The 22,994-nt window shown below is 46.3% G+C and overlaps 1 protein-coding gene across 1 annotated transcript in view; it reads right to left on the bottom strand.

Annotated features, from left to right (window-relative positions):
* LOC137327775 (centrosome-associated protein CEP250-like) overlaps positions 1–22,994 on the bottom strand; it is an 86,621-nt gene that overhangs the window by 49,973 nt on the left and 13,654 nt on the right. Inside the window, exons 6-17 of the mRNA XM_067993582.1 lie at positions 19,872–20,002; positions 18,006–18,221; positions 13,519–13,590; positions 13,337–13,425; positions 11,512–11,690; positions 10,339–10,497; positions 9,296–9,452; positions 8,812–8,935; positions 7,152–7,301; positions 6,023–6,094; positions 2,666–5,085; positions 1,305–1,425 (exon numbers count right to left, since the gene is read on the bottom strand). Of these exons, the coding sequence (XP_067849683.1) occupies positions 1,305–1,425; positions 2,666–5,085; positions 6,023–6,094; positions 7,152–7,301; positions 8,812–8,935; positions 9,296–9,452; positions 10,339–10,497; positions 11,512–11,690; positions 13,337–13,425; positions 13,519–13,590; positions 18,006–18,221; positions 19,872–20,002 (3,890 nt within the window). The remainder of the gene's footprint in view (positions 1–1,304; positions 1,426–2,665; positions 5,086–6,022; positions 6,095–7,151; positions 7,302–8,811; positions 8,936–9,295; positions 9,453–10,338; positions 10,498–11,511; positions 11,691–13,336; positions 13,426–13,518; positions 13,591–18,005; positions 18,222–19,871; positions 20,003–22,994) is intronic.

The raw sequence follows: 22,994 nt of genomic DNA, 5'->3' as shown, positions 1-22,994 counted from the left end.
TATAGGGTAGATGTAGAGAAGATGTTTCCACTTGTGGGGGAGACCAGAACTAGGAGCCATAAATATAAGATAGTCACTAATAAATCCAATAGAGAATTCAGGAGAAACTTCTTTACCCAGAGAGTAATTAGAATGTGGAACTGGCTACCACAAGGAGTAGTTGAGTGACTAGCATAGGTGCCTTCAAGGGGAAGCTAGATAAACACATGAGTGAGAAAGGAATAGAAGAATATGTTGATAGGGTTAGATGAAGTAGGGAGGGAGGAGGCTCATGTGCAGCATAAAACCCACCGGCATGGACCTGTTGGGCCAAACGGCCTGTTTCTGTGCTGTAGATTCTATGTAATCCAATTCCCTTTTGAAAGTTATTATTGAATCTGCTTCCATCACCCTTTCAGGCAGTGCATTCCAGATCATCATAATTCGCTGCGTAAAAAAAATCTGTCCTTATCTTGGCTCTGGTTCTTTTGCTAATTACCTTAAATCTGTGTCCTCTGGTTACCGACCCTACTGCCATTGGAAACAGTTTCTCCTTATTTACTCTATCAAAACCACTCATGATTTTGAACACTTCTATTAAATCTCCTCTTAACCTTCTCTGTTCTAAGGCAAACAATCCCAGCTTCTCCAGTCTCTCCACATAACTGAAGTGCCTCATCCCTGGCACCATTCTAGTAAATCTCTTCTGCACCCTCTCTAAGGCCTTGACATCCTTCCTAAAGTGTGATGCCCAGAATTGGAAACAATAGTCCAGCTGGGGCCTAACCAGTGATTTACAAAGGTTTAGTATAACTTCCTAGTTTTTGTACTCTATGCCTCTATTTATAAAGCCAAAGATCTCAACTTGTCCTGCCACCTTTAAAGATTTGTGTACATACTTCCCCAGGTCTCTCTGTTCTTGCACCCCCTTTAAAATTGTACCATTTAGTTTATATTGCCTTGTTTTCTTTTGCTGGGGATCAAGAAAAGGATTGAGAACAGCACTGAAACCCAGCTGAGTCAACATTCCACAGCCAGAAATCTAACGGAGTAGGAAGTCTGCAAAAGGTTACGAAAGAAAGGGAGTGAGCTGTGAACAGACCCCAGATATATTATGAATACTAATGCAGGGACATCTTACCTCAATCCTAACAAAGTTTAAATCAGTCAAGTCTTGGAAGAGGGAAGTAGGAGGCAATGGAGGCTTGGGAAGGTGGGAAAGACGGGACCAGACTAACACTCCCAAACTGCAGGGAGAGCTGGGCTAGAGCAATATTCTCACACTGCTGCAAGGATGATTAATGGCGTACAGGGTGCAGGCTTACCTGGCTGCATGTGCCAGTAGACAAGAACTCGCTGACTGCTTCTGATCACCCAGTAATTTCAGCACTTTTCGCAGATCCCCATCCTTAATGACACTGGTGATTCGGTCCGACTGGGTTATCTCTGAAACAGACATCAATCAAATCAGAGTCAAGACACGCCTAGAGTCCGCCCTAGCCCCAGTCACAGGACCCGCATCAAACCAGTTCATTACAACACCTGCCCTTCCAGCACCCAGCATCAGTCACAGGACCCGCATCAAACCAGTTCATTACAACATCTGCCCTTCCAGCACCTGCATCAAACCAGTTCATCACAGCACCTGTACTCAACACCTGCCCCAATCCTAGCCACTCCAGGTCACGACCAGCCAGCTCCAATCATAGCCCTGACCCTGGGCCACTCCATTCATAGTCTGGGCTCCAGGCATACCCCTCGTCACCAGTCACAGTGCAAGTCCTCCTTCCACCACCACCACTGTTACAATGCCAGCTAGCATCACATCTACAAGTCAGTCCACTTTCTGTCATCAGTTGTGATTCTGGACATTTATACATATAGGTAATGCCGACATACAGCAGTCAAGAACTCTAAGGCAGACCGTTTGAACTAGATTTCAGCCAATTCTTTCTACGACTGATGGTTTTCTTTTCCTTTTTCTGCCCTTTTCTCTCAGTGGTGGGCATCACTGTCAAACACAATCCTGTCTTCATCAAATATCTGCATGCAAACATTTCCATCACTGGTTGCTGACTGACAATCAGGAGCAGGAACTTTGACTGATTTTCCTGTCCCTAACCCAGGGCACCAACTGGGTCAATTGTAGCCCCGTACTGTGGCCCAAGCTAAAATCAGCTAACTTAACATACAAAAGCATTTCCAGCAAAGGTTGAACCCAGGAACCCTCCTGGTCTGTACGGCTCAACTACTCACTGGATAAGCTTACCAAGCCTCAACTAGTATTTTTAACCAAAATAAATCTAGCAGTGTCCACTGGACACGAAGTCAGTGTAGGGATCAAAGTCAATATGTGCCTTTGATTCCAACTGAGTTCAGATCGCAACCAGGTCAGGAGACAGCAAATGGAGGCTCAGGCAAAAGCAAAATACTGCAAATCTGAAATAAAAACAGGTCAGTGGAGGCTCAGCAATGACCTAATCAGTAGTGGCGAGAAGGAATTATTCATCCAGACTGCTCCCCTATGGTCTGTGTGATCACACTACATGGATCAACAGGTGGCTGGGGCACAGAGCACAGAATAAGGAAGGGTGTAAGTGAGTGAGAGCGAGAGAGAGAAAACCAGCTAAGGAAAAGGAAGGACAGGTATGAAATCAGTGTGTACAAACCAGCAGTTTGCGGTTACCTTGTAGTCCCAGGATGAATGTCTGCCACACCAGAGGACTGGCCTGGTAGTGAGCTGTGATGCAGCACTTCACTCGCATTAAATCTAACAGGAAGAAATAATTCCGCAAATAAAGACAGGCCTGAGTAGCAGTGCTATCTGCAGGCAATTCTGTTGCTGTGGATATATCCTCTGTCACGCTTTCAAATATTCCCAGCTCAAAGCACAAAGTGGTCAGTTGCATCATATCCTTGAAGAGATCTGCTGGTATGCTGCAGACAGGGAATGTCACAAATGGCACATTGGACATCTCAGCTGAAACCGGCTCATCATCTACCAGCAGGGCCTTGAGAGTGGCTCCCTCCTCCACCATTTCTTCTCCATGGCTTAGGGCTTGCCCCTCCTCCTGCTCCTGAAGGTCAAATAGTGCTGACCCTTCCTTCTGCTCTTGAAGGCCAATTGAGTCTGAATCCACCTCTTGGTCTTGATGGCTTGGCAGGGATGTTGGCTGTTCCTGCTCCTGCTCTTCTCGATGACAGAGTGGTGTTGACCCCTCCTCCACCTCTGGTTCCTCCTCACCCTCTTGATGGCCAAATGTTGCTAACCCCTCCTCCTCTCGATCAAGGAGCGCTCCTGTCTGCTGCTCCTCTCGATCAAGGAGCGCTCCCGTCTGCTCCTCCTCTCGATCAAGGAGCGCTCCCGTCTGCTCCTCCTCTCGATCAAGGAGCGCTCCTGTCTGCTGCTCCTCTCGATCAAGGAGCGCTCCCGTCTGCTCCTCTCGATCAAGGAGCGCTCCTGTCTGCTGCTCCTCTCGATCAAGGAGCGCTCCTGTCTGCTGCTCCTCTCGATCAAGGAGCGCTCCCGTCTGCTCCTCCTCTCGATCAAGGAGCGCTCCTGTCTGCTGCTCCTCTCGATCAAGGAGCGCTCCCGTCTGCTCCTCCTCTCGATCAAGGAGCGCTCCTGTCTGCTGCTCCTCTCGATCAAGGAGCGCTCCCGTCTGCTCCTCCTCTCGATCAAGGAGCGCTCCCGTCTGCTCCTCCTCTCGATCAAGGAGCGCTCCTGTCTGCTCCTCTCGATCAAGGAGCGCTCCCGTCTGCTCCTCCTCTCGATCAAGGAGCGCTCCCGTCTGCTCCTCCTCTCGATCAAGGAGCGCTCCCGTCTGCTCCTCCTCTCGATCAAGGAGCGCTCCCGTCTGCTCCTCCTCTCGATCAAGGAGCGCTCCCGTCTGCTCCTCCTCTCGATCAAGGAGCGCTCCCGTCTGCTCCTCCTCTCGATCAAGGAGCGCTCCCGTCTGCTGCTCCTCCTCTCGATCAAGGAGCGCTCCTGTCTGCTCCTCTCGATCAAGGAGCGCTCCCGTCTGCTCCTCCTCTCGATCAAGGAGCGCTCCCGTCTGCTCCTCTCGATCAAGGAGCGCTCCTGTCTGCTGCTCCTCTCGATCAAGGAGCGCTCCTGTCTGCTGCTCCTCTCGATCAAGGAGCGCTCCTGTCTGCTGCTCCTCTCGATCAAGGAGCGCTCCTGTCTGCTGCTCCTCTCGATCAAGGAGCGCTCCTGTCTGCTCCTCCTCTCGATCAAGGAGCGCTCCTGTCTGCTCCTCCTCTCGATCAAGGAGCGCTCCCGTCTGCTCCTCCTCTCGATCAAGGAGCGCTCCTGTCTGCTCCTCCTCTCGATCAAGGAGCGCTCCTGTCTGCTCCTCCTCTCGATCAAGGAGCGCTCCTGTCTGCTCCTCCTCTCGATCAAGGAGCGCTCCCGTCTGCTCCTCCTCTCGATCAAGGAGCGCTCCTGTCTGCTCCTCCTCTCGATCAAGGAGCGCTCCTGTCTGCTCCTCCTCTCGATCAAGGAGCGCTCCTGTCTGCTCCTCTCGATCAAGGAGCGCTCCCGTCTGCTCCTCCTCTCGATCAAGGAGCGCTCCCGTCTGCTGCTCCTCTCGATCAAGGAGCACTCCCGTCTGCTCCTCCTCTCGATCAAGGAGCGCTCCTGTCTGCTCCTCTCGATCAAGGAGCGCTCCTGTCTGCTGCTCCTCTCGATCAAGGAGCGCTCCTGTCTGCTCCTCCTCTCGATCAAGGAGCGCTCCTGTCTGCTCCTCCTCTCGATCAAGGAGCGCTCCTGTCTGCTCCTCCTCTCGATCAAGGAGCGCTCCTGTCTGCTCCTCCTCTCGGTCAAGGAGCGCTCCCGTCTGCTCCTCTCGATCAAGGAGCGCTCCCGTCTGCTCCTCTCGATCAAGGAGCGCTCCCGTCTGCTCCTCTCGATCAAGGAGCGCTCCTGTCTGCTCCTCCTCTCGGTCAAGGAGACCTAGTGACCCTTCCTCTGAGGTGCCAGTGACAGTCACAGTTTGAATTTTCACCTTGAAGTGAAATGTTTTCTCCAAATGAGGGAGCCAGCATCGTAGTGCTTCCTTCAGAAGGGGCGTCTCAAACAAAACAAGGGGGTCCTGTAGTTTAAGTCTGTAAAACAAAGGACAACCCTCAACTCAAACTAGTCATAGAACAGCCTGCCTGCTCCAATCACAGATACAAGTATTATTGATCCAAGTGGTTACACATTAATCAAGTTAGACTCGAAACATAAGTGACACTAAATTCTTAATCAATCAGATTCATATTAAATCGATTAAATTTAATACATTTCAGTGCTAATAAATACAGAACAGAAAGTCCCAGGTTCAAATTGTGGTCTGTGGCAAATTAACTGATCTCAGTCAAGGCAGCAGTAGGGGTGCTACATTGTCTTTAGTGTCCTTGGGGTCGAGCTATTTTCTGGGGGTGGGGGCGGGGGTGAAAACGGTCAAGGTTCCCACTCCTGATCACTATCCTGTAACTCATGTTAGAAAGTGAGTATCATGAATATCAGATGATAGAATCAGCCTCAGCCGCGATGCCTCCCTCAGATTAAAGTCTGCTGATGCTCCCTGTCTATGTTAACACACAAGAAAGGCTACTTGGCCAAGGTATTATCCATGGAACTATACTCCAGGGCCTCTGGAGAGAAAATTGTAGTGGGAAAAACAGAAATGCACTAATTTATGCACACAGCACTGGCACTTTGAATCTACTGCCTCATATCTTACCTGGTCATGGTCGATGGGGCAGTGTAGAGGGGGGTTTACTCTGCTTCTAACGGTGCTATATCAGTCCTGGGAGTGATTGATGGGGCAGTGTAGAGGGGGGTTTACTCTGCTTCTATCGGTGCTATATCAGTCCTGGGAGTGATTTACAGAGCAGGGTAGAGTGTAATTTACTTTCCATTCAATCCGTCCTTTAACTCACTTGATGCTGACAATGGGTGCCCAAAATGGAAAGTGTTCTATTCCTTAGCGCTCACTTGAGCATATAACAGTCACAAAAAAAATGAACGAAGAGAAATACTCTCGTTCACACTCACACAGCCTCTGCTGTTGCCAGTCTCAGCTCCTGCAGTTTGTCGTCCTCCTGTGACTTGCCATCAGTGCTCAATCTGTGCAGATCAAAGAGCAAATCATTGTTATAATTAACATCCATCACCACAATCAGACAGGTTTAACCCTTACACTTTTGGCCTTGCCCTGATTGTTCGAGCACGCCCTCCCTCCCACCCTCCCCCCCTCAACCTCTGACTCATGGGTTTCATTCAACAATTACCCTTTTAAATTTAAATCATTTTTCCAAACTGAAGGGTCAAACGATTACAACAAACTTTTGTTTTCTGGGTTTTGTGAACGGCTTTCAGGACCATGGGTGGATCTGAAGCTATAAAAAGAGTGTCAGCTGTGCAGAGAGCCAAATAGATGAGAGAGATGGTGGAGGCCCCCTCCCTGATGGTAAAGGGGCCACCTGCTGCAGTACTAATGGCAGAGACCAAAGATCTGTGGTTCGATCTCCAGCCCGTGCTGAATTAGCTGATCACAGTTGGGGCACCACAACCAGCTTCATTTATCTCGCTCGGGGGGGGAGAGAAAGAGGAAGAGAAATCAGTCATAATTCAACAAGAAACATTTACATGGCGACTTTAATGTAGTAAAACGTCCCAAAGCGCTTCACAGGAGTGTAAACAAACAAAATTTGACACCGAGTCACATAAAGAGATATTAGGACAGGAGACCAAAAAAGAGTGGCCAAAGAGGTATGTTTTAAAGAGGAGAGAGAGGTGGAGTGATAGTATTATGATCCATGCTGGGAAGTGATCATGAGGGGTGGTTGGGAGAGCACCAGATCAAGCTTAGCTCTGATGTTTCCAATGGAAAGGATATCCTGCCAACACTCGAGGTCTATACTCACGTGGAGAGTGGCCAACCTGGAAACACGCTCCTGCAAGTTGAGGAAAGGTTAAAAAAGAAGATAGAAATCCTGACTTGTAGTAAAACCACAACCAGGATTGATTTCTGAGCCTGAGAGCTAGGGAAGAATAAGCATTTTGCAGAGTAGTAACTTTGTGACCAAACAGGTCTTAGGAAAAGGTTCTGGTTTCAGATCGATATTAGCAAACACATTTTATGTCAGACAGTAGGCTTTCATGAGAAAAATGGTTCTCTTACTCAGGCTCCAGGCCCTGTGAACATGCTGCTGGAGTGACCGCAATCTCACACTGTGGCTCGCCGTCTTTTATTTCTGGTTTGAACCGGAGGTCAGAGTTGGGATGAAGTGTGCCGATAGTTTCTTTTGTTTTCCTGACAAAACTGGAGACACTGTAAAACAGGCCAAAGGGTTGAAGAGACAAATATACACGGTGTTACTTCTTTAGAGGCACAGACGCTTTCGTGCACAAGGCGTGCACCTTGACACAGGCATGCACGTCACAAGGTGTCCTGCTCAGTCGTTCATATGGGCCTCAATTTGTCAGATATGTACACCCCAGGTACCCAGTCGCAAACACATGTATACCTGCAGTACCCATTCCAACACGATGCTGCCCACAAGACCCATAGAGACACAAAGTCCCATGCTCCAACACACAAACACACGCAGGGCAGCCAGCCAGACATGTTGCTGAGTTTATACCCGGATAGAATGCTTACTGTGCTGGCTCTCAACAACGGTCACAAGATAGGTTTGGATGAAGGCGGCTCTTCGGCCCATTTGATCTCATCCTTCCCAAACGCCAACCCTACTTTATTTCCCCCAAGACAGTGACTAGTTGTTTTTCACATGAATCAAATAGCTTGGCATCAAACATCTACCTGACAGCCCATTCCAGCTGTTACCACCCTGTACGTAAAGAAATACTCCTTGCATTTTTGCTAAGCTTGTTCCCCACAACCTTGAAGTTGTGCCCTCTCTTTCTGCTGTCTGGCACGACTCAAAGTACTCTACTGGGTTTACTGCCCTGTCCTGGTAAGTATCTTACATACCTCTAAAAATTTCCTCAAGACAGTCCCAGATATTCATTGTTCTCTGAAAGCAGACATGCAAGGGAGTATGTGCACAATGCATTTGAGCTCAACATGGGGGATGTGATCCATCAGTGCCCGTCAGTGAGGGCACAATCTTTCAGAAGGCTGAAAGGAGGAAATAATCCATCAGAAGCCCGAGAGCCCGACACGTGGGGGCAGCCCGCCAGTGCCCGACACGTGGGGGCAGCCCGCCAGCGCCCGACACGTGGGGGTGCCACATCTCCTTAGCAAAAGGAGCAGGCAGCGCTGCCACTATCTGCATAAGGGTGCTTCTATCTAATGGGTCTGAGTCCGTGGGAACCTTCAAAATTGAAGAGAATTTAAAATGGAAATTAACAAATATATTGAATTCATGAATGAAGTGCAGTGAACACAAAACAAGAGATGAGTTTTTTTTGCCAATGTTTCACCCTCCTCCTCCTCTCCTAACTCCTGCTTGGGGTACAGTTCCCCAGACACCAGTCACCTTCTTGTACACTGTCCAATCTTCACGTGCGAGACTAGATAGCAAGTGCCAGTGGGCTATTTGACCGTGGAGACAGCACAGCAGAGGCCAATCGGTCCTCGTCCAACATCGCACATATGAACGTTCCAGTAGCGGTCACTGGCTGATGTTTCTCCCTACCTAGCTCAGTTGCACTAAAACAAAACGCCCTAACTGCTACCTACCCTCCCAGGAGGTAAAGATGAGGAATCAATCCCAGGGTCTGGTGCTCACATGATTCAGCTAGGAGTAATTGCGTTTATCGGTGTCTCATGTCAACATCTGCGCTAGTTTTGGTGTCACAACGATCGTTAAGGTTACCTTTCCTTCATAGCCTGTAAAGAGACTCGTGGAGATGTGGAGCGGAATGACAATGGAAGATGGAATGGAATCAATGTCTCACTCCGATCACCTTCAATATTCAAAGAAGAATGGGAGACATTGTCTAATAAATGGAAACAGAAACAAAACATCAATGGATGACCACACAGGGAAGAAATACCTCCCATTTGGCACAGGTCCCAGCCATATACCATATAAAGTTCTATAATACATTTCAACTTAAATCAAGATTGCAACAAACAAATGTTCCAGGTGGCATATCCCTTAATCTGCTGTCAAGGTGGATTTAGGGCCAACGTTTGTTGGCAGTGCATGTTTCTGTTGAACTGACAAATCCCCTGATTTTCTATGTGGCATTTCTCAGCAGCACTGTCTCAATTTAACTAAATCAAGCAGAGTTCCAGCAAAGCTCAGATTTAGCCGCAGTTTAATTCTCCTCCTCAAGGGCATCATCTATCCTTACCCTGTTCACCTTGCTCTTCCTCCTGTGCTGAAGCAAATTCCCTCAGCCTCTCCTCTTCAGACAGATGGCTATGCAATGAGCCAGAGTCCTCATCCGACTGGCTCCCTCGACGACTAATCACGCGATAAATGCCCGAATCTAGGACATTAAAACTCTCCTGAAGGAAAGCAAGCATCAGAATTAAAACCCTGAGATGCTGCTCCATCTGGTATTTCGAGTTACATTGCAGAGACTTCACTCGTGTTGGCATAAAGCAGCTCTAAACCTCAGGCTCGAGAGCACGTTCCCCCTCCCCACCTCCTCAACTCTCACAAACAAAAAGGGAGACACCATCAACCAAGGCACCACGAAGGTACTCTCCCAGCAGGGAGACACCCCTCCGCCCCCCCCCCCCCCACCCAGCCTCAAAACATCACTGTCGTTGGGTAACATTGAAAAAGAGATGAGCAGAGAGGGGACAGCGTCAAACCGAAAGGGAGAGGCAGATGGTTACAATTTTCTTTTTTTTGTCTCCCCACATTCCCCCCTCTCTTCCCCCCCCCTCCCCCACCAAAGACATTGACTCCTTGCTGGGGTACAGTTCCATAGGCATTGGTACAACATTCAAGTGGCCGCATTTTCTGCGTGAAAGGTAGACGATGCACGTCAACAGGCTGTTCAACTCTGAGGTGCAGCACTGCCGAGCCCAATCCTGAAATTCACAAACAGCCATTTTCCAATAGAAGTCACTCAGTAACAATCACTAGCAGGAAGTCAGGCCAATTATTCCCCTCAATAGCTCAGGAGGTCTGCTAACTCGCCAAAGGCGGGGAATTAAGCCAGTATCACACTAGGTGCATTTATCCACCAAGTCAGTTCTGAAACTGTGACAGAAAGTTCTGAAAAGAGCTAAGGTTGACCCTCAGCAGGATGGGTCCAGGGCTTATCACTAACCTCACACGACCTTCTACACAGACCATCACCCCCACCCGAGATCCAGCAATCTTGACGTATCTTCCACTCGAACACTGCACTAGGGTGAACAGTCATCACAAACCACATACGTGAGAGGAAAAGCTGCTCCTGCGACTGCTGCAGGCCGAGTCAAAGGGCTCCAACTTCAACACCACCTCCTCCAACCGGGCAACAAGGTGGCTGTGTGTGGCAGCATCCAGCTGTGTCTTCAGATGTTCCAGTCTGTCCACAGGCAACAGCTTGCGGGTCTGAGGAGACAAGCACTAACAATGAGGCCAATCACCACAACACAACACGGCTCATATTTAAAGCTGCATCTTTGGCGGCCATTCCACCACGTGACTCTTTAATTACTCACCTCCTTAAACACTGCCATCCTCTGGGTCTGTATATTTTATAACTTCCAAAAGCAGTCTCATCCTTGTAATAGTGACCATATTACACCATAACCTTCACCTCCCATTTAACAGTGACTATATGACTTTATACCTTCATTCCCACATGCAATAGGGACTGCATTACACTGTGCCTCCATTCTCTTTCCTCCCCCCCCCCCAACCACGTAAGGGTTACCACATCATACAGAGCCCCCCATGCAACTGTGGCGCATATGAAGGACATTTAGGACTGAGATGAGGAGAAGTTTCTTCACTCAGAGGGTGGTGAACCTGTGGAATTCTCTACCACAGAAGGCTGTGGAGGCCAAGTCACTGAATATATTTATGGAGGAGCTGGATAGATTTCTAGACACAAAAGACATCAAGGGGTACGGGGAGAGAGCGGGAATATGGTATTGAGATAGAGGATCAGCCATGATCATATTGAATGGCGGAGCAGGCGTGAAGGGCCAAATGGCCTACTCCTGCTCCTATTTTCTATATATTACACCCTTACTCCCCATCCACATGTAATAGGGACACATTACCCTGTAACTCCTATGTAACAACTACATTACGTTGGAACCAAGAATTAAAGTGGGTTCCTCCTCCAATACAACAGTGTTCACCAAGACACCAACCAAGCAGAAGAACCCTTGAGCGTGCATGGTAAGAAACCCCTCCAAGTGCCAACAACCCCTCAACCTGCAGCCTCTGGGAATATTTAGTTCAAAACCTGTTACTTTTTCCAGGATTTCCACGTTAATCCTTTTTTAAAATGGCTCTTTAAAATTGGTTGAGGAGCTCAGAAACGTCAAGCGTTACAGACACGTTGCTAGCCCACGGTATCTGATTTCAACTGTAATGCCGGCAGCAGATGCTCACCCTGCTCGCAGTAACAGAGTGCTGGTAGAGGCAGCAAACTTGTGCAGCCAGTGTCCACATGTCCCGCCGAAGCAGACGCTCTGCGCACCGCTCGCCTGACAGCAGGCACAGGTGGGTTAGCCGCCCATCGCCGTGGAGACAGAACAGTTCATTCTTGTAGACAGCTACATTCTGCACATCTGGAATAAAAAAAGCGAGGACAAATCACAGACCAACAGGGAGCCCAGAGTCACAGGAAACTTGCTGAGCCTCTCACGATAAAGAGCAGCTCAGGTGTATTAGATTCACAGAGACATGTCAACGTCAATATTTGTGTGCTCTCAGGCTCAGCAAAAATGTCCAAACTCCACACCCAATGCAGGCTGAGCTTGTGCGGGGGGCTCTCAAACATCAGCACCCCTAACATTTAGCTCCCAAGTTCTAGTAATTAGGTACTAGGTTCTTCCAATTGACAAGGTCGAAGGTCCCCACCATCCCTACTCAAGTAATCCCCTGCGAGGGACAGCTCATTAATAGGCTTCAGTGTACCGGGCTACTAACTGGATACCAACACTGTTAGGAAATCATAGGAACGGCACATTGCTGGCCCTATGAACAAGGTTTGGCCACTCCCCCTACACCTAGCCTTTATTGGCAGCCCTCAGGAAACTTCAACTCTGCTAACATTGACAGGAACTACCTCCTCTGTAGGTATCACAGAGCAGGAGCAACACAGGGTACTACTGTGATCATGCTCCATGTTACAAGTAAGGCTACAGACATTGGAACAGTCCAGTCAAGAGGCTTCCCTCCATCATTGGGAGTAGGATCCTCCCAGATGAGTGGTAATGTATACTTTACTGCATCAGGAAATAGAGGCAGGTAGAACATAACTTACATGCATCGTATTCGGCTGGTTGATTCAGTGTGGAGCTGACTAGGACTAAGTCCCAACCTTCCAGTTAATACTGGCTCAAGTAGTCCAAATAGATAAGTACGGAGCAGAAAGAGACCACTCGATGCTAGAAGTCCCACCAATGCAGAGCAGCAATCAACAAAGCTAACAGGATGGTGAACTGTATAGCCAAAACAGAAGGCGACTGAGGGGTGATCTTATAGAGGCATATTGTTAAGGATATAGAAAAAGCTAACCAATAATATTACTGCAAATTAAACTATTTGTCACTATACTGTGACTCCTGCTGACAAGTGTGTGTGTGTGTGTGTGTGTGTGTGTGTGTGTGTACGTACATCAGGTGATGACAGGACTGACTCAACTATGTAGCCTCCACAGTTGAATGGCCTGCCAACACTTACTGCCTGAGCCCAGATCTCAAGAATGCCCACACTGGGTGGCTCCTAGTACAAGTGAACGGTGCCCCAGCAAGACTTGGGGAGAGGAAGGGATGAATGGTAAGAATTTAGATCAAAAAACAAAAGAAATGCAAAACAAAAACAGCATCGAAAGGCAACCGTTTAGAGCCTTCCCGCCATTGTATACCGAGGGGCTGCAATCAGGGAAAAACCCCCCTGGGCAGAATGTAAAATTCAAATTGCTGCAATGTACCTGTAATGAATCTGTAAGCAATAATCTGTATTGAGTATAATGCAATGAGACACCCCAGAGTGTGATGAACTGTAATTATGTACAATGTGTTCACTGAACTGCACTTGATGTAACCGGCAAATTGTATAATCTGTATTGTGTATGTTTGGAATGTGATATGACAACTGTTTTGTATGTATTTTGCGACAAATTTTATGAATAAAGTATATTTTTTGAAAAAAAAACAGCATCACAATGCTGAACAAAAGCAATTGTGCAACCCCCAGCTCAATATCTCACCTTTCAGCTCACTCCAGAGCAGCACCTGAACACTCTGCGGAATAAACACATAGATCCCTCGGTCTGTCCAGCTCAGAACATAATTCTCACTGTGGGAGGGAGACATTTGAAAATTAAAATGTTACCGTTGTTGTCCAATAATTATTCAGCAGTCTGTGAAACTTCTATTCTCTGCATCTCACCTCAAACACAAGAGCCTGGGAAAAGAGATGGATTGTGGAGAACAGGCAATCATGTTGTAGTGGAGCTCAGATCTGGAAAGGAAATGAAATGAAATGTTTTGCTGATTAAGTACCAAAGTGCAAATAAAAATGAACAGCAATAACAGCACACATTGCAATCAGTACCTTGTGTACTTTACAGGGCAAACGTGCCATTGGAGGCAACCCTGCAAACAACTGAAGAGACAACTGGGCGGGGGGCTTGCTGGAGCACCTGCAAAAGTTAGGTTGGGTCAGCCATTTTGTGTTGGCCACAGCAATGAGTTTCACTGATATTATATCGAGTCCACAGCACAGAAACAGCCCCATTCGGCCTAGCTGGCCCATGCCAGCATTTATGCTCCACACGAGCCTCCTCCCTTCCTACTTAATCTAACCCTATCAGCATACCCTTCTATTCCTTTCTCCCTCATGTGTTTATCCAGCTTCCTCTTAAATGTATCTATACTGTTCGCCTCAACTACTCCTTGTGGTAGCACGTTCCACATTCTTACCACTCTTTGGGTACAGAAGTTTCTCCTGAATTCCCTATTGGATTTATTAGCGACCATCTTATACTTATGACTTCTAGTTTTGGACTCCCCACAAGTGGAAACATTTTCTCTACATCTACCCTATCAAACCCTTTCATAATCTTAAAGACCTGTGTCAGGTCTCCCCTCAGCCTTCGAGAACCCCAGCCTGTTCAGCCTTTCCTCTCAGTTCTGCTATCATCCTTGCACATTCTCCAATGCCTCTATATCCCTTTTACAATATGGAGACCAGAACTGTTCGTAGTGCTCCAGTGTGATCTAACAAGGTTCTATCCAAGTTTAACATAACTTCTCTGCCTTTCAATTCTATCCCTCTAAAAATGAACCCCAGTGCTTGGTTTGTCTTTTTTATGGCTTTATTAACCTGCGTCGCTACTTTTAGTGATTTGTACATCTGTATCCGCAGATCCCTTCTCGGGATGTGTAGGATGCTAGACTGACAGTGTCCAACAATGCACACACAAATTTCACATTCACAGTGTCCGTTTATTGTTGAATCTGTTCCTCAGTGTAAATGGGACAGATTGAGTACCAAGAGAATTGGATATTATGAGCTGCTTTCAATAGAAACAGTTCTGTGATATAAATGGAATGACAGACCTAGTAACTAAAGGGAACTCAGTAGACGTTATATATTGTTGCACAGGAGAATGATCCACAAAGTCAGAGGCACAGCTTCTGGAGTAGAACAGAAATTGTCTCAATCACAGAAAGTACAGTGAGTTGCATCAGACAAACAAGATGTCTTGGGGGTCAGCATTAGGGCCGTCATTGTTAAGGTGGTAGACAAATGATTTGGAAGTCGGGACAGAAACAAAACTGTGCAAGACTGATTTTATATTACATGACCCTTGCTAGTCCTGATGCACACCTCTCATACAGCAAGCTGGAACCTAAGAGTAACTTTGCTAGGATTCACCAAGGTTGGGGGCCAGGAAAATCAGGTAAAAACCTTGGCAAGTTTAATTTTGGGTTGCAGCTTTTATATTGTGCAAGACCAACGCATCAGGACCTGGAAGCACCAGCAAGCGTCTTGGGGCTCTATAAAAGCTTAAGTTTGCTAACAATGTAAAGTTGAGGTGGAGGGGATGGGCTGCAAATAGGGAACAAGCAGACCAAAAGCAGAGTAATGTAATGTGGACACTTGCAAGGTGATGAAGCTGTGAAAGGTCAATAAACGATGAAAGGTAGCAGATTACAGGACACAATACAGGGGAGATAGCTGAGGGTACCAGCAGATGACTCGGAAGACCTTTGGAGCATATAGCCAGAGGTATAGAACACAAATCGCAAGGGTAATAATTAGCTTGTAAAGAGCACTTGTTTGGCCTCCACCAAAATCCTGGAACTCCCTTCCTAACAGCACTGTGAGAGAATCTTCACCACACGGACTGCAGGGGTTCAAGAAGGCGGCTCACCATCACCTTCTCAAGGGCAATTAGGGCTGGGCAATAAATGCTGGCCTCGCCAGCGACGCCCACATCCCATGAACGAATATAAAAAAAAGCTTTGTGCACCATACATACTGCAGTGGTTTTAGAGGGTATAAGAGGAGGGCAACTAAACTCATGCCATGGATTGGGAACCTAACCTATGAGGGAAAAAAATTGCTAGGGGATGTCGTATCAAAGTTTAACATTTAACAGGTGTAGGTCAACTAAATCCTAATAATTCTTTGGCATAACCACAGACTCTAAACTGGGGGCACAGACTTAAGCTCAGAATAGGAAAGGTGAACAGACAGTTTGGATTTAAATGCTTCACCAAGGGTGAAAAATGTGTCGAACAAACTGCTCAGGGAGACAACAGAGCCAGATAGCTTTTGTTAATTAAAAGGGTGCTGGATAGCTTGGCAAATGAACTGAATATCTTCTGAACTTCACAGTGGTTATTTATGGACTTGTACATTTCTCTGTTCCTATATCTAAGTGACACAAGCAGCAGGCAGAGCACACAGGACCAGTGAACACTGCAGTGCAGTAACAGGAGTACCAGATTGGACACACATGGAACGAACAGCAATGAGAATATTGCACCTCAACGAGACAAACACTAGAGTGAACACACATTAAAAGAAATGGGTGAGGAAATTGCAGATGCATGAGTCATCATTTTCCAAAGCTAACTAGATTCAGGAATTGTGCTTTTGGATTGGAAACTTGCAAATGTCACTATTATTTAAGAAGGGAGGGAGAGAGAAATAAGCTAACTACAGACCTGTCAGTTTAATATCAATTGTGGGGAAGTTACTGGAATCTATCAGACAGAATGACTGAGCACTTGGATAGGTATCAGTTGATCAAAGAGAGTCAGCATGGATTTGTGAAGGATAGGTCATGCCTGACTAATCTAGTTGAATTTTTTGAGGAGGATAGGGAAGTGTCTATGGACGTTGTCTATAAGGACTTCCAGAAGGCATCTGATAATGTTCCGCAGAAGAGATTATGAACAAAAATGAGAATTGGGGGTAATCTTGTGACATGGGTTCGTAATTGGTTGGGAGGCAGGAGACAGATAGCAGGGATAAAGGGTACATTCTCTGATTGGCGGGATGTGACAAGATGTGTTCCCCAGGGATCTGTACTGGGGCCTCAACTTTTTTTTTTATATATATATATATATATATATATATATATATATATATTAATATTTTTTAAAACTTAGATGAAGGAACAGAGAGTTGTATATCCAAGTTTGCAGATGACACTAATTTAGAAGGTACAGTAAATTGTGTGGATGAGAGCAGGAAGTTACAAAGGAACATAGACAGACTAAGTGAGTGGGCAAAAACTATGGATGATGTGGGGAAGTGTGAGGTTATCCACTTTGAATCAGAGAAAGACAAAATGGAATATTTCCTCAATGGCAAAAAGACTAGGAGCTGTGGAGGAGCAATGGGATTTAGATGTCAGTGTACATAAATCACAAAAAGCTAGTGCACAGGTACAAAAAGTTATCAAAAAGGCAAATGGAATGTTTGCCTTTATAGTAAGGGGTTTGGATTTCAAAAGTGAGGAAGCGATACTTCAGTTGAACAGAGCCTTGGTCAGACCCCATCTGGAGAACTGCGTTCAGTTTTGACACCAAACCTCAGGAAAGATATATTTGATTTGGAAGGGGTACCGCGCAGATTCACCATAACGATGCATTCGCTTGAGTTTAGAAGGTTGAGAGTTGATCTGATCGAGGTCTTTAAAATGATTAAGGGATTCAATCGGGTATTTATAGAGAATCTATTCCTTCAGGTGGGGGAATCCAAAACAAGGGGGCACAATCTTAAAATTACAGCTAGGACAGTCAGGACGCACTTTTTCCATACAAAAGGGTAGCAGAAATCCGAAACACTCTCCCTCAAAAGGCTGTGGATCCTGGGTCAATTGAAATTTTCAAGACCGAGAGCAATAGCTTTTTGTTCGATAAGGGTATCTGGATATGGAACAATGGCGGGTAAATGGAGTTGAGGTACAGATCAGCTGTGATCTATATGAATGGCAGAAAAGGCTCCAACGGCTGAACAGTCTACTCCTGTTCCTATGTTTCTATAGGGAACACCCGAAAGAAATGGCAGGCAGTGAAGGAGACACACAACACTGTGCCTGTGAGAACATCGGGACTTTCAGTATTGGCAGCGAGTAAATGAGACAGACAACAGCATATGGTGAGTAATGACAGGGAGCATGGGAGACATACTACAGCGTGCCAGTAGAAATGTCTAAAATAATCGGCCAGAGTGGTAGAGGCACAGATTTTAGGGGCATTCAAAACACAGCTGGATGCCTGGCTAAGACAGCTAGAATACTTGAGGGATGAGCTTTGGAGGGCTGAATGGCCTTTTCTCAGCCATAACATTTATTATGTTCTTATAAGCAATGATAGCGAATGAAGGAGACACATGCCAGACATGCAACTGGATACCTGTAAGTGATGATGGGAAGTGGAGGAGATGCCAATAACTGTTTGAATTGGTGCGTGCTCAACACCTCCCCCTCAAAGTTCACCTCCCACATCCGTGAACCAGGGCGTGCACAGAATATCAGTGGCTGCAGGGATCCAACGTTCTTTGCTCCTGGTAAGAAACAGGCTCCGAATTCTCCATCTCGCTCCTTGTTCCCAATTTTCCAGAACTTCTCTCTGCCATGCAAGAAAAATTGATAAAGTAGACCTGATTATGCCAATCTCTTCACAGTTTTATTGACTGTATAATGATTGTAGATATTACCCATCCAGTAAGGTTACAAGCCCTCAGCCGGTGCACAATCAGTTTATATCAGCACCACTCTTACTTAAACTGTCTCCTCCTCCTTATTTCACTGGCACTGCGAATTTAATAGAGCTTTCTCTTTCTTCCCCTACTTGTAGAGTGAAAGCAAGACAATACTATGGAGATAGAACTATTCCAGCATCCAAAGTGGTAGGGAAAGGCCTGCGTTAAAAGTAAGGCTTCTCCAGAGAGAGAAAACTGGAATTACCAGCACCTTGCATACACGAGTCAGATCAAGGCCCTGAATAGGAGAAATGGTGGGAAGTCATGATCTCACGCAAGGATCTGACACTGAACACAGGAGAGTTGGTCAGTCCCGTGTCCGTCTGACAAAGTAAAAGAGCAACACAGTCTCAACTGCTTATGAAAAATATCTTCAGAATTTTAATAAATTGATAATATCTATTATTTTTGGCTGAAGCCATAAACTCTTAGCCATAAGATACAGTTTGAGTTTCTCTTCCAATGAACCACCTTAAGCAACTGGCAATATAGTGTGACCATCACAGCTGGAATAATCTACATAAAACATTGGTTAAATACATAGCCCTGCAGACAAGGAAGTTTGCAGGTTCAATTCCTGGTCTGTGATGAGTGAACTGATCTCAGCTCAGGCAACAGGAAAGTTACAATTGGCCTCAGTGTCCTTGATTTGGGGAAGTTGGCGGGGGGGGGGGGGGGGGGGGGGCGTGGAGGGGGGTGGAGGGAGACACGGAAGAACACTGGTTAAGTTTTTCGCTCTTGAACATTAACCTGTTAACCTTGCTGAAAAGTGCAGTTACCTATGTAGACCAGGTATGGACATGATCAGACTGATGTGATTCCCTCCAAGGTTAAATAACCTCCAACATTATCCATGTAGGTTCAGACGTGAAGAATGGATGAAGTACTGAAGGGTGGTTGGTGCTCATATCCTAGCAAGAATTGGCACCGCCTGGAGGGAAAATTGGGTGGAGGGGTACAGGTGGGAAAAAGTTTTTTTGTTGTTTTTTTTTAAAAAAGAAAAGGACCATAAGGAGTGAGCAGGATGGTTGTAATACACTGAAGCATTGCCTCTTTCTCTTCTTTCCCCAGCAGATAATAGAAATTGGTGGATAATCGAGATCCCCCAAGTTAATGTACACTGCCCAACTATTCCGCAATTTCCCTCCTACTCACCGGCAATACTCATCTCTATTACTCCTGCTGGCAAGATCAACAGGCGCCACAACAGTTGATTAATCAGATGATCTGCATCTCCCCCATGCACCCCCTGCAACTCCAGCCAGCAGACCTGCCATATACTAGAGAGAGGCAGCAAAAACTGCAACCCCCAGAAGCAGAGATGAAGGTGGCATGAGCTCACCTCCAGCAATCTTATCAGCTTCCATAGCACTGATCCCAGCAGAGCTTCCGACTTTAAAATCAACAGAGCTGATAAGCAGGCAGGTTCCATGCTAAGAACATGAGAGAAGTCAACTAGCCCAAAATCACAGCGCAGATAATCAAGGTCCCAATGTGTGAGAAATACTGGCAAATACCTGTCGGTGTCACACAGATAGCAGCGAGTGAGAGAAGAGACCAGTAGCCTGCCCTCCAGATAGTCAAGCTGCACCACTCGCGAGTCCACTGTTGTAATCACCTGAACTGGAAACATCACAAATGCAGCAGCCTGAGACAGAATGAGAAAACAATCAATAAAGTGGCTCAGCATAGCCCATGCAACAGCAAGTCTGTGCACTCTTGCATCCTCCGAGTCCTGGCTCCATTTATCATGAACTTAAATTGCAGAGTAAATTCCTGGACTAACAGCCTTTCCTTTTCTCATCTCCAGCCTCTCTCTTGGCTTATTTTATTTGTACTACTATTTTATTAGTACTACTACTATTGGTACATCTATTTTATTGGTACTGCTGTAGTGATCGCTACTCTGCACTCTTGCATCCTCCGAGTCCTGGCTCCATTTATCATGAAGGTAAGAGAGGAGGAGGAGTTGCGTTCTTGATTAGGGAGAACATCACGGCAGTAGTGAGAGGGGATATATCCGAGGGTTCGCCCACTGAGTCTATATGGGTAGAACTGAAAAATAAGAAGGGAGAGATCACTTTGAGAGGATTGTACTACAGACCCCCAAATAGTCAACGGGAAATTGAGGAGCAAATATGTAAGGAGATTACAGACAGCTGCAAGAAAAATAGGGTGGTAATAGTAGGGGACTTTAACTTTCCCAACATTGACTGGGACAGCCATAGCATTAGGGGCTTGGATGGAGAGAAATTTGTTGAGTGTATTCAGGAGGAATTTCTCATTCAGTATGTGGATGGCCCGACTAGAGAGGGGGCAAAACTTGACCTCCTCTTGGGAAATAAGGAAGGGCAGGTGACAGAAGTGTTAGTGAGGGATCACTTTGGGACCAGTGATCATAATTTCATTAGTTTTAAGATAGCTATGGAGAATGATAGGTCTGGCCCACAAGTTAAAATTCTAAATTGGGGAAAGGCCAATTTTGATGGTATTAGACAGGAACTTTCAGAAGTTGATTGGGAGAGTCTGTTGGCAGGCAAAGGGACGTCTTGTAAGTGAGAGGCTTTCAAAAGTGTGTTAACCAGGGTTCAGGGTAAGCACATTCCTTATAAAGTGAAGGGCAAGGCTGGTAGAAGTAGGGAACCTTGGATGACTCGGGAGGTTGAGGCCCTAGTCAAAAAGAAGAAGGAGGCATATGACATGCATAGACAGCTGGGATCAAGTGGATCCCTTGAAGAGTATAGAGATTGCTGGAGTAGAGTTAAGAGAGAAATCAGGAGGGCAAAAAGGGGACATGAGATTGCTTTGGCAGATAAGGCAAAGGAGAATCCAAAGAGCTTCTACAAATACATAAAGGGCAAAAGAGTAACTAGGGAGAGAGTAGGGCCTCTTAAGGATCAACAAGGTCATCTATGTGCGGAACCACAAGAGATGGGTGAAATCCTAAATGAATATTTCACATCGGTATTTACGGTTGAGAAAGGCATGAATGTTAGGGAACTTGGGGAAATAAATAGTGATGTCTTGAGGAGTGTACATATTACAGAGAGGGAGGTGCTGGAAGTCTTAACGCGCATCAAGGTAGATAAATCTCCGGGACCTGATGAAATGTATCCCAGGACGTTATGGGAGTTAGGGAGGAAATTGCGGGTCCCCTAGCAGAGATATTTGAATCATCGACAGCTACAGGTGAGGTGCCTGAAGATTGGAGGGTAGCAAATGTTGTGCCTTTGTTTAAGAAGGGCGGCAGGGAAAAGCCTGGGAACTACAGACCGGTGAGCCTGACATCTGTAGTGGGTAAGTTGTTAGAGGGTATTCTGAGAGACAGGATCTACTGGCATTTGGAGAGGCAGGGACTGATTAGGAACAGTCAGCATGGTTTTGTGAGAGGAAAATCATGTCTCACGAATTTGATTGAGTTTTTTGAAGGGGTAAACAAGAAGATAGATGAGGGCTGTGCAGTAGACGTGGTCTACATGGACTTTAGCAAAGCCTTTGACAAGGTACCGCATGGTAGGTTGTTACACAAGGTTAAATCTCATGGGATCCAAGGTGAGGTAGCCAATTGGATACAAAATTGGCTTGACGACAGAAGACAGAGGGTGGTTGTAGAGGGTTGTTTTTCAAACTGGAGGCCTGTGACCAGCGGTGTGCCTCAGGGATCGGTGCTGGGTCCACTGTTATTTGTTATTTATATTAATGATTTGGATGAGAATTTAGGAGGCATGGTTAGTAAGTTTGCAGATGACACCAAGATTGGTGGCATTGTGGACAGTGAAGAAGGTTATCTAGGATTGCAACGGGACCTTGATAAATTGGGCCAGTGGGCCGGTGAATGGCAGATGGAGTTTAATTTAGATAAATGTGAGGTGATGCATTTTGGTAGATCGAATCGGGCCAGGACCTACTCCGTTAATGGTAGGGCGTTGGGGAGAGTTATAGAACAAAGAGATCTAGGAGTACAGGTTCATAGCTCCTTGAAAGTGGAGTCACAGGTGGATAGGGTGGTGAAGAAGGCATTCGGCATGCTTGGTTTCATTGGTTAGAACATTGAATACAGGAGTTGGGATGTCTTGTTGAAGTTGTACAGGACATTAGTAAGGCCACACTTGGAATACTGTGTACAGTTCTGGTCACCCTATTATAGAGAGGATATTATTAAACTAGAAAGAGTGCAGAAAAGATTTACTAGGATGCTACCGGGACTTGATGGTTTGACTTATAGGGAGAGGTTAGATAGACTGGGACTTTTTTCCCTGGAGAGTAGGAGGTTTAGGGGTGATCTTATAGAAGTCTATAAAATAATGAGGGGCATAGATAAGGTAGATAGTCAAAATCTTTTCCCAAAGGTAGGGGAGTCTATAACGAGGGGACATAGATTTAAGGTGAGAGGGGAGAGATACAAAAGGGTCCAGAGGGGCAATTTTTTCACTCAAAGGGTGGTGAGTGTCTGGAACGAGCTGCCAGAGGCAGTAGTAGAGGCGGGTACAATTTTGTCTTTTAAAAAGCATTTGGACAGTTACATGGGTAAGATGGGTATAGAGGGATATGGGCCAAGTGCAGGCAATTGGGACTAGCTTAGTGGTATAAACTGGGCGACATGGACATGTTGGGCCGAAGGGCCTGTTTCCATGTTGTAA

The sequence above is a fragment of the Heptranchias perlo genome, chromosome 12 (assembly GCF_035084215.1).
Source record: "Heptranchias perlo isolate sHepPer1 chromosome 12, sHepPer1.hap1, whole genome shotgun sequence".
NCBI classification, from domain to species: domain Eukaryota; kingdom Metazoa; phylum Chordata; class Chondrichthyes; order Hexanchiformes; family Hexanchidae; genus Heptranchias; species Heptranchias perlo.
Note: the sequence above shows the minus strand (reverse complement) of the source record. Positions and strands in the feature narration are given on the sequence as shown.